Below are 10,309 nucleotides of genomic sequence, written 5' to 3' on the forward strand. Positions count from 1 at the left end.
TGGTGATGGACAGGGAGGCCTTGCGTGCTGTGATTCATGGGGTCGCAAAGAGTCGGACATGACTGAGTGACTGAACTGAACTGATAGTTACTTCGTTTTATTTTACTGGGATTTCTGTTTGATATGATTCCTCCTTTATAACTTAAAATAAAAATAATCCACCTTTATGGCACAATTTTCTTCCTAAAAAGCTCACTATATGCATTTGCTACTCCTGATTTTCTGGCTTAGCAATGCCAATCATTTGAACAAATAAATTAGAACACACAGAAGTGGTATTACTTAGGTTGTTCCAGTTAGAACAGTTTAGACATATATGACATATATCTTAAGAAACACAGTGTTTTTTAAAATTTCCCTACAAATTGCCATTAACAATCTGAGAGAGTAAGATGTATTCTTAGAGGCCTGAGAGATATGGTCCTCCATATGTATAAAATTTCTTTGAAATCTCATGTTAATCAACCTCATGTGTTACACTCTATTCTGTACTATAACCTTATTTATTTCAGTATATCAACACAATGTCAAATTGGTGATCCAGAATTGCACACCATGTTTATCCCAGTGGTTAGTGTCACCCTCATACACTGTTTGCTGGCCTATTCTCCCTTAGGGGATACAACTATATTGAAGGAATTCTCAAGGAAACGAAAATACAAGCAAGGCTGAGACTGCAGATCTCATGAAGAACTGGAACAAGAGCTTCTCATTGCCGTTACAACAACAACCATCGTGATCACAATGGGGGGTAATAGACCTGGTGATAAACCTCTCATCTCATCATCTTTGAACCTCCCACATTCCATTAAGATAGTATAAGATTAATGTAAATTTGTTTTTATCTAAATGAAGATGTTTCTGTTTTCATTTGTGTTTATCTTTTCTTTATTAATAGTGCACAATTACTATTATTTACTTAAGTATATATTAATAAAATGCTTTACCCCCAAAAAACAGAATATAGATTATATTCACACCCACACATAATATTTATAAAAGTTGACTCTAGCTCTTAAAAAAAGGCTTAATCAATTTCAAATAATTTTCAGTCATTCAGAATATAGTCTCTGATCACAATGGCAATAAACAAGAATTCAATAACAAAAAGATAATGAAACTTCATTCCTGTACCTTGCTAGATACAATAGCCATTTTTCAAAGGTATTCCTCCAGAAAAACATCAATGCAAAACAGTGGTTTGAGGTGGTTCATTCTGAATAGACTGAATGGAACATCTTCCTTATGAACAATACTTCCTGTTTGGGGCAGAAATGTCTAAAAGCTGGAGGAACTCTGCACTCAGCTACTCAGGGAGGACTGGTCTCTGCGGCAGTAAGAACAAGAGCAATTTCAACCAGAGAAGAATGTCTGTCATGATCTTCCTGTCTGCTGTGGGTGTTCATGGCCGTCTTTGGCTTCAGTATGTGTGGCCCTAAACATGGGGCCTCAGCTTCTCTTAGAGCTCAGGGGTGACCCTGTGTAAGTTGTGAGTAGCAGGGATGTTAGAGAGAAGAAAAGTGGGCAAATGAACACCTGGTGATCCTTTTCTTGGTCCTGTGTCATAACTTCCTCTAACCCTCATGACCCTTGAGACATTTTGGAAAACCAGCCCTGACTTCTCCTTTTCCCCCCGGATCCAGCATGGCTGACAAAGTAACCCAAGCGCAAACCACAGCAACAGTCGGGAAGGAGGAGCTTTGACCGTGGACTGCACATATGAAACCATTCAGAGGAGATACACTTTGTACTGATACAAACAGCCCAGGGGCTGGATGATTTTCTTTATTCATCAGCTTGACAACATGCCAAATGCAAAGCAGTATCACTACTACCGGAACCTCCAAATGGCAAAAAAATCCATCAGCCTTACTGTCTCTTCCTTATAAATGGACGACTCAGCAAAGTATTCCTGTGCTCTCTGGGAATACCAGAGTGACAGAAATGACAGTAGAGAATAATCAAAACATGACTTCGATTAAGACAGCCACCTGCTCAGAGCTTAGGAAAATCCCATGATCACAGACAGGAAGAAGGCAGGCGCTGTGGTAGCACAGTTGAGACTTTCTAATGTAAACTTTCCTTCTATAAAACATTTTCCCTTTGAACTCAGTGTATGAAACAACACTGCTTCCTGAAGCTCCTAGGTATTGTGTTTGTATCTGGGGTGAAAATAAATCTCAAAGTGCTTTTCAAATTGTTCCTAAACAGCTAGATTGAGTGAATCTACTTATTCAGGAAAATCAGAAGTAGTTTCCTAATTCTTGAGTTGTTGGATTTTCAGATCTGAAGTTGCAGGAAAAATCACTTTATCTTTCAATAGTATGCTGATTTTAACAGTTCTCACAAATATAATGTGTTTTATTGCTTTGTATATGTGTACATTTTGTAAAAAATTATAAATATGTAAATATATGATTTTTACTAGAATCAAATAGATAAGAAGGCATCTAATCTTTTTAAAAACCCGGATGGCCAAAAAAAACAGCGTTGGCTAAAACAATGATCATTAGAAATTTATAATACAGTTGAACCTTGAACAAACCACATGGGTGTGAACTGTGTGGGTTTACTTATACAGGATCCTTTTCAAAAGTAAATACTGGCTTAAAACTTAACATTCAAGAAACTAAGATCATGGCATCTGAGATCCCACCACTTTTTGGTAAATAGATGGGGAAACAATGGAAACAGTAACAGACTTTATTTTCTTGGACTCCAAAATCACTGCAGATGGTGACTGCAGCCATGAAATTAAAAGATGTTTGCTCCTTGGGGAAAAAAAAAAAAAAAAAAAAAACTATGACAAACGTAGACAGTGTATTAAAAAGTAGAGACATGACTTTGCTGACCAAGGTTCATATAGTCAAAACTATGGTTTTTCCAGTAGTCATGTTTGGATACGAGAGTTGAACACTAAAGAAGGCTGAATATGGAAGAATAGATGCTTTTGAAATGTGATGTTGGAGAAGACTCTTGAGAATCTCTTGGACAGCAAGGAGACCAAAACAGCCAATCCTAAAGGAAATATACCCTGAATATTCATTGGAAGGACTGATACTGAAGGTGAAGCTCGAATACTTGGCCACCTAAAGCAAAGAGCAGACTCACTGGAAAAGACCCTGATATTGGGAAAGATTGAGGGCAGGAGGAGAAGAGGGCAACAGAGAATGAGACAGTTGGATAGCATCATTGACTTAATGGACATGGGTCTGAGCAAATTCTGTGAGATAGTGAAGGACAGGGAAGCCTGGCATGCTGCAGTCCATGGGGTCGCAAAGTGTCAGACATGACTTAGCAACTGAACAACAACAATATTCCATATATATGTTATCACAACCCAGAAGAGTTCCCCAATCTGATCATGTCTCAGATTTCAGCTTGATCAATATATTTTACCTATGGCTCTTTATAGACATAGAAATCATTTCTTTATCCCCCCTCTAATATACTGTCTCCTTAATCGTAACATAAATTATTTTACATATACCCAGAGTCTACAGGAAAAAAAAAGACTTTTAAACCCTGAAAAAATAGCACTTCCCTTACACCCAACAAACACACATAAAAGCTCACAGACCACAGTGTGTAGAAGGACTAAACCATAGGTGGGTGGAGCTCCCACTACACAGCTGAGTGATGATATTTAGGGTTGGCTTCTGTTGAATCTCTCATGAAAGCAATCAGGCACAGGAACAGAATCAGTCCCATTTTCAAGATATGATGAATACCAATATTTAAAGGAACTTGACATCAAAGTGTGTCCTTGTATCAAAAGAGTAAAGAATCATGAAGACACAAAGAAGAGTCTTGCTGAGTCTCCTGTGGATACAGATTTGCTGTGAGTTAAGAACATCCTGGGGGAACATGAAAAAACCTCACACTTGAATTTAGAAAGGAACAAAGTGGAGGGGAAGAGGGAGGAAGTGAGAACATGAGTCTGTTGGGTTGTATCCTCCACCATGAGGATGGAAACTAGAGAAAAATGCCCTCCATTTGCAAACAGCCACAGTCATTTTTCAGAGACCCTCACCTGTGCCTATTTCTCTCTTTCTCAACAGGGCTCAGAGTGCAGATGAAGGTGGAGCAGAGTCCTAGGGTTCTGACTCTCCAAGAGGGGAGAAATTCCTCTTTGATATGCAATTATTCTACTTCCATGACCAGTGTGCAGTGGTTCCAACAAAATTCTGATAGACGCCTCATCTCCTTGTTTTACATAGCTTCAGGAATGCAGCAGAAAGGAAGGCTGAAATCCACCATCAATAGCAAGGAGCGTTACAGTCAACTCTACATCAGAGACTCCCAGCCTGAGGACTCAGCCACTTACTTCTGTGCTGTGGGTGCACAGTGCTCTGCAGACACCTGCAGCCTGTATGCAAAACCAGAGTTGAGGACTTAACCCAACCCCCTGAGTGGGAGCAGATGCCCAATGGGATTAAAATTGAAATCTCATTGTCGTGCACCTCCTGATTCCTGCAGAAAGCATTTCTATAGAACTACAACTTGACACTGCAGAGTAGGCACATAAGCAGGTCTTCTGGAGATCTCTGTAACTAGGTAAAATCTATATATTGATCAACTCTTTCCTATCTGATTCTGTCTTTCTGGACAGAAGTGAGCAGCTGGTTCAGTGTAGAGCAGAACCCTTGATTCCTCCATCTCTAAGGGCAAGAAAGCACCAGTCTCACCTTCTCTTCAACATCTTTTTATAGCTTACACTGGTATAGACAGAATCCTGCGAAAAGCTCTATTTTCCTTTTTAAATACACTTAAGTGGGGAATAAAAGGAGCAAAAGAAGCCAAGAGCCACTCTTAGTATGAAGGTTGGGCAGAACTTTCTGCACACCAGACCAGAGACTCAGCCACATATCTTCTGTTGTGGGGACACAGTGCTTCCCAAGCACCTGAAGTCCGAACCCAGATGTGTGTCTGCAGTCCCCAAACCCAACATGAGGTAGAGGTGTCTAAATGTTTTTACTCACACCTAACATGGTATTAAGAAGTGACTCTGGATAAATCTAAGTGATTTCACTTTCAAAAAAAAAAATGGAAATGCTGAAGAATATTCAACCTAGTAACTATCTCTTTCATTTCCTAAACAGAACTATTTCTAACATCCTAATCCCTAAATCAGAGAATCAGTGACACAGTCATTCCAGTTCACAAATCTTAAAGCTAGTTATAAAGCTTTGTGTTAAAATGGGTATATTCAGCCTGAAGGCTGTTTATTCATAACCCATATTATTCTCATGTATGAAGGAAAATCATAGAAAGTCAAACCTTAAACCAGTCAATCCTAAAGGAAATCAGTCTTGAATATTCATTGGAAGGACTGATGCTGAAGCTGAAGCTCCAATACTTTGGCCACTTGCTGCGAAGAACTGACTCATTGGAAAAGACCTTGATGCTGGGAAAGAATGAGGGCAGGAGAAGGGGAAGATAGAGAAAGAGATGGTTGGATGGCATCACCAATTTGATGGACATGAGTTTGAGCAAGCTCTGGGAGATGGTGTTGATCAGGGAGGACTAGTATGCTGCAGCCCATGGGATTCACAAAGAGTCAGACATAACTAAGTAACTGAACTGAACTGAAAGTGTCAAAGAAAGAGCAGTTAAGGGTCTGTAATCCTTCACTTACTTTTGTTTCAACTTCTTACAGTGCATTTAATCGTTAATTTTGTTCATATTCAATAGTATTTACTAATATCATTTATATCATTATCTTCTTTTATGTTTTGGAAGACCATTAGAAAAAAGCTAATTTCCAGTCAACAGTATGCTATTTCTTCTTTAGAAAATGAGTCACCGTCTTTGTACATCTTTCAAGAATTCTCAGCTGCAGACGTATTCTCCACCCACCATTACTCGCAGAGTTCATATATTCAATCATTCAACAAATATGCATTTAATATGTGTTAAGTACTAGATAAGGAGCTCCCAATAAATAATGAGTTCCTTCCCTTTTTGAATATGTATCCAGTGGGGAACCCATTTTTGTTATCATAGAGTTCCAAAGTAAGTGTTATAAATACAAATAGATATCAGTCGAAGACAGCTTCCTGAATTATATGGAGTCTTAGCTTGAAAACTAATAGATTAACAGGAGTTGATCAGGCTAAAGGACAAAACAGAGTTGGGGGGTGGAAAGTGCTACAATTTGAGGAAAAGCATATGTATGTGTGAAACAAGGCAGATCATGGCTAATTTAAGACCTAAAATGTAATTTTCAAGTGACAAAACACTGCATGGGTGACTCTTTATGTAGTGGGAGACTTAAAATAAAATATAATAGTTCTTGGAGTGAATAGTTTTAATATTACAATGTGATAAGGTGAAGGATATGGGGAACAAAATTCACTAAGCACATCTACATACTCAGGGTGTACAGACAGGTGGTAATTGCATTGAAAGCCATGAAAAACAATCACGAAAGTAATTAATGATAAGGAGTATTAGTTCTCTAGAGACCCTATTCCTTTTAAATGCAGAGAACATTTTTAAATAAGCTGCACAAAATATCATAAATATGATACATATGCAAAGTATATTTATTTGACTGAAATAAAAATGACAGTTGCCTTTAAAAGTGAGGAAATAGTGAAATAAGCCAGACAGAGAGACAAATACTCTGTGATTTCACTTACATGCAAACCACAGAGCAAATGAACAAATGTAACAAAACAGAAACAGTGTTATGGATGCAGAGAACAAATAGGCATTCCCAGAGGGATGGGAATGAGGAGGAGGAAGGGAGTAGATGAGGGAGATTAAGAGGTACAAACTTCCAGCAGCAATATAAATGAGTCACAGATATGAAATGAATAGTGGAGGGAATATAATCAATTATTATGTATAATATCTTTGGATGGTGATGAGACTTGTGATCATTTTGAAATACTGAATCACTATGTTGTATAAAAGGAACTAGCTTGGCATTATAGATCAGTTATATACTTCACAAACAAACAGTCAAACTCATAGAAAAAGAGATCAGATTTATAGTTAGTAGGGGCAGGGGCTGGAGGGAGAGAGAATTGGATGAAGGCAGTCAAAAGGTACAAAGTTCCAGCTATAAATAAATAAGTACTAGGAATGTAATATACAACATAAATATAATTAACACTGCTGTTTGTTTTACATGAAAGTTAAGAGAGTAAATCCTATGAATTCTCATTATAAGGGAGAATGAGAGGGGAATTAAATTAACATTTTTTAAAATTTCATTTCTAATTTTAGTTATTTGCATATAAAAATTTAAAATTTATAAATATTTTAATATTATATGACTAAACTGCTTTAGTAATGTAATATATTTGTAGATTATTTTGCATTGTTTATATCACAATCATATTTGTGATATGATAGTCCTTGATTTCTAATTATGAAAGCTTTTGTTAATTTAATTTGGTAGCTATACAAGATAATGGATGTTCACTAAAATTATTCTGGCAATGATTTCATGACATAAGTCAAATCAGTATATTGTACACCCTGATGCAGAGCAGTATGTAAATTCTTTCAATAAAACTAGAGGGAAAAAATGGAAGAAATGCATAAAAACATGCTATCTTAAGAGAAAAATCTACTTTTGGTTCTTATATATAGCTGATACTGGAATTATCTTCTAAGTGTAAAGCACTCTAAAACTGGGGAAAGTATGAAACAACTGTTTCCAAGGAGCGTAGACAGTGAAAGTTTATAGTTCGTAGGAGAAAGAAAACCTGCAGAATGACGCCCACATTCACAAGGCATCTCTAGGGGGATTTTCTAAACCTTCAGCACAAGGACCTGGAGCCCCAGCAGAGTGACAGCTTGCTGTTTGCAGGAAACAGAGATCAGAGTTAGGGCTGCTGACATCACTGGAATCTGAGGGGAAAGGTATTAGAGAAAAGTGAGCCTCGTATAAAGAATCTTAAAATGTGTAGAGGGGGTCTTCTGAGCCTACACACAAGCTGCACGTGCAAAGAGACATGGATAGAGCTGGCAGGAAACAGCCTTTGAGGGTCTAAAGACCCCGAGGAGATTTCAGGGACCCCACAGTGCTAGGAAGACGTAAGAGCTCTGGCCTTTCCAGAGTAAAGAACATTGGCAAACGCTTTGAACTTTCAATGGAGTCACCAGAACAAGGACTGCAGGCTAGGGGTAAGAGCTAAATTCTAATTTAAAAGAAAACTGGGGAAAAAAACAAAAACTCTGCTATAAAAGAGATTAAAGTAAGCCTCAACAGATTCTAAGGAATAATTTAACAAATCTAGCATTCTTTCAGAAGAAGATAAAATAATCCAGAGTTCTGTATGTTATTACCTGCATCATAGAACACACAATAGAACAGCTCTTCTGGGAATTATCCTCACCTGCGATCATCACTGGCCCAACTGATTTAGGTGTGAGAGCACAGTAGTGTCTCCTTGCCTCTCACATTGGATTAAGCTGTGAAGACAACCAGATGTGAAGCAAGACTGAAGACAAATATGCTACCTTTGTGGCATCTTCTGGTAACTTTCAACATTATTGCCTCATTATTTCTATAGGCTTTACAGGATTGTGTATTTTTTGTCATTTGAGAATATGGAATACATTAAATGATCCCATCCAAATTCTAAGAGAGATAATTTAGTTCAAAGGATGATTTAATGCAGATGGTAAATTTTATTGTGGGGGTTTGTGTTTTTAAGAGAGATGCCCAGAATTTACACCAGATTGAATTGCCTTGTGGCATTTATTTAACCAGAACAAATATTGAACCTCTGAAGACTATGTAGAATGCAACTGCATTGAAGACAAAGATTTCAAACTGCCATTGTTATAAACTGCCATTGTTATAGATAACCATTGTATTAGATAGACCATCATATGTTTCTTGTCCCCCAAGACACCAAGTCTTCTTAGTATTTTAAATAAGGTGCCTGTCTAACTACACCAGTTGGCAAAGTGCCGCTCATTTGACCTAACATAATTCTCTATATTGGAAAAGGAAATGGCAACCCACTCCAGTATTCTTGCTGGAAAATACCATGGACAGAGGAACCTGGAAAGTCACTGTCCATGGGATCACAAACAGTTGGACACGACTGAGTGACTTCACTTTCTTTCACTAATTCTCTATATTCTCAGTTATTTTCTACTTGCTCTCTCTCTACATATATATATCTTCCCTGGTGGCTCAGACGGTAAAAGCATCTGTCTACAATGCGGGAGACCAGGGTTCGATCCCTGGGTCGGGCAGATCCCCTGGAGAAAGAAATGGGAACCCACTCCAGTACTCTTGCCTGGAAAATCCCATGGATGGAGAAGCCTGGTAGGCTATAATCTATGGGATTGCAAAGAGTCGAACATGACTGAGTGACTTCTTTCTTTCTTTCTATACACATATATGTGCATATATATAAAATATGATCTCTGAAAACCTTTCTTTCTCTTACAAACTCTGATTTTAATGTTTTTATAGGGAAGGGATTGCAAACTGATCTTTAAGAAACACAGAAATGCATTTTTAGGAATTTTATGCATGTGGTCAAAAGGGGGCAGTGCTTCCTTTCATAAACATAAATTTGGTTAAAAACAGGGCTGTTCATATGTGAAGGCTCTGTGGAAGGAAATAAATGAAGTGGAGGAAGTGGCAGTCAGATTTATGTTTGCTTGGGCAGGAAAGAGGACGACCTGAGTCTTTGTAGGAGAAATGAGTAAACTCCTAGGAACATTGTTGATTCTGTGGCTCCAGTCTGACTGTGAGTTGTGGGCAGGAAGTTTAAATATAGTAGAAAAACTCCAAGAATAATGCAAGGCTGGGAGATTAGACAATTGGGGACTCTTATTTCAATATATCTTCTGGCTCATAATGGTTTTCTGGGGAAATTTTAAGAATAAAATTTGAAATCTGTTACTCTCTTTCCAAACAGGGGTGAAGAGTCAACAGAAGAATGGTGACCAGCAGCAGGTTAAGCAAAATCCTCCATCCCTGAGTGTGACAGAAGGAGGGATTTCTATTTTGAACTGTGACTATGATGACATTATGTTTAATTACTTCCGTTGGTACAGAGTCTACCCAGCAAAACGTCCCACATTCCTGATGTCAATAGGTTCCGTTTTGGAGAAAAATGAGGATGGAAGGTTCACAGTCTTCCACAACAGAAGTGCCAAACACCTCTCTCTGCACATCTTGGTCTCCCAGCCTGGAGACTCAGCCTTGTACCTCTGCACAGCCGGCACACGGTGCTCCCGGGGCACCTGCAGCCTGTACGCAAACGTGCTCTGGGGACTCAGACTCAGAGGCACACACACTTGTTCCCCATTATACACAGCAGCGTGA

General features: G+C 38.3%; 1 gene segment (V, D, J or C); it reads left to right on the plus strand.

Moving 5' to 3' along the window:
• The first annotated feature begins 9,644 nt into the window (after positions 1–9,644).
• Positions 9,645–10,309, plus strand: LOC133066974 (T cell receptor alpha variable 29/delta variable 5-like). The segment is given in 2 exon segments: positions 9,645–9,728; positions 9,900–10,309. Coding segments are annotated over 2 exon segments (459 nt in total).

This window comes from Dama dama, chromosome 12 (genome assembly GCF_033118175.1).
Source record: "Dama dama isolate Ldn47 chromosome 12, ASM3311817v1, whole genome shotgun sequence".
NCBI classification, from domain to species: Eukaryota; Metazoa; Chordata; class Mammalia; order Artiodactyla; family Cervidae; genus Dama; species Dama dama.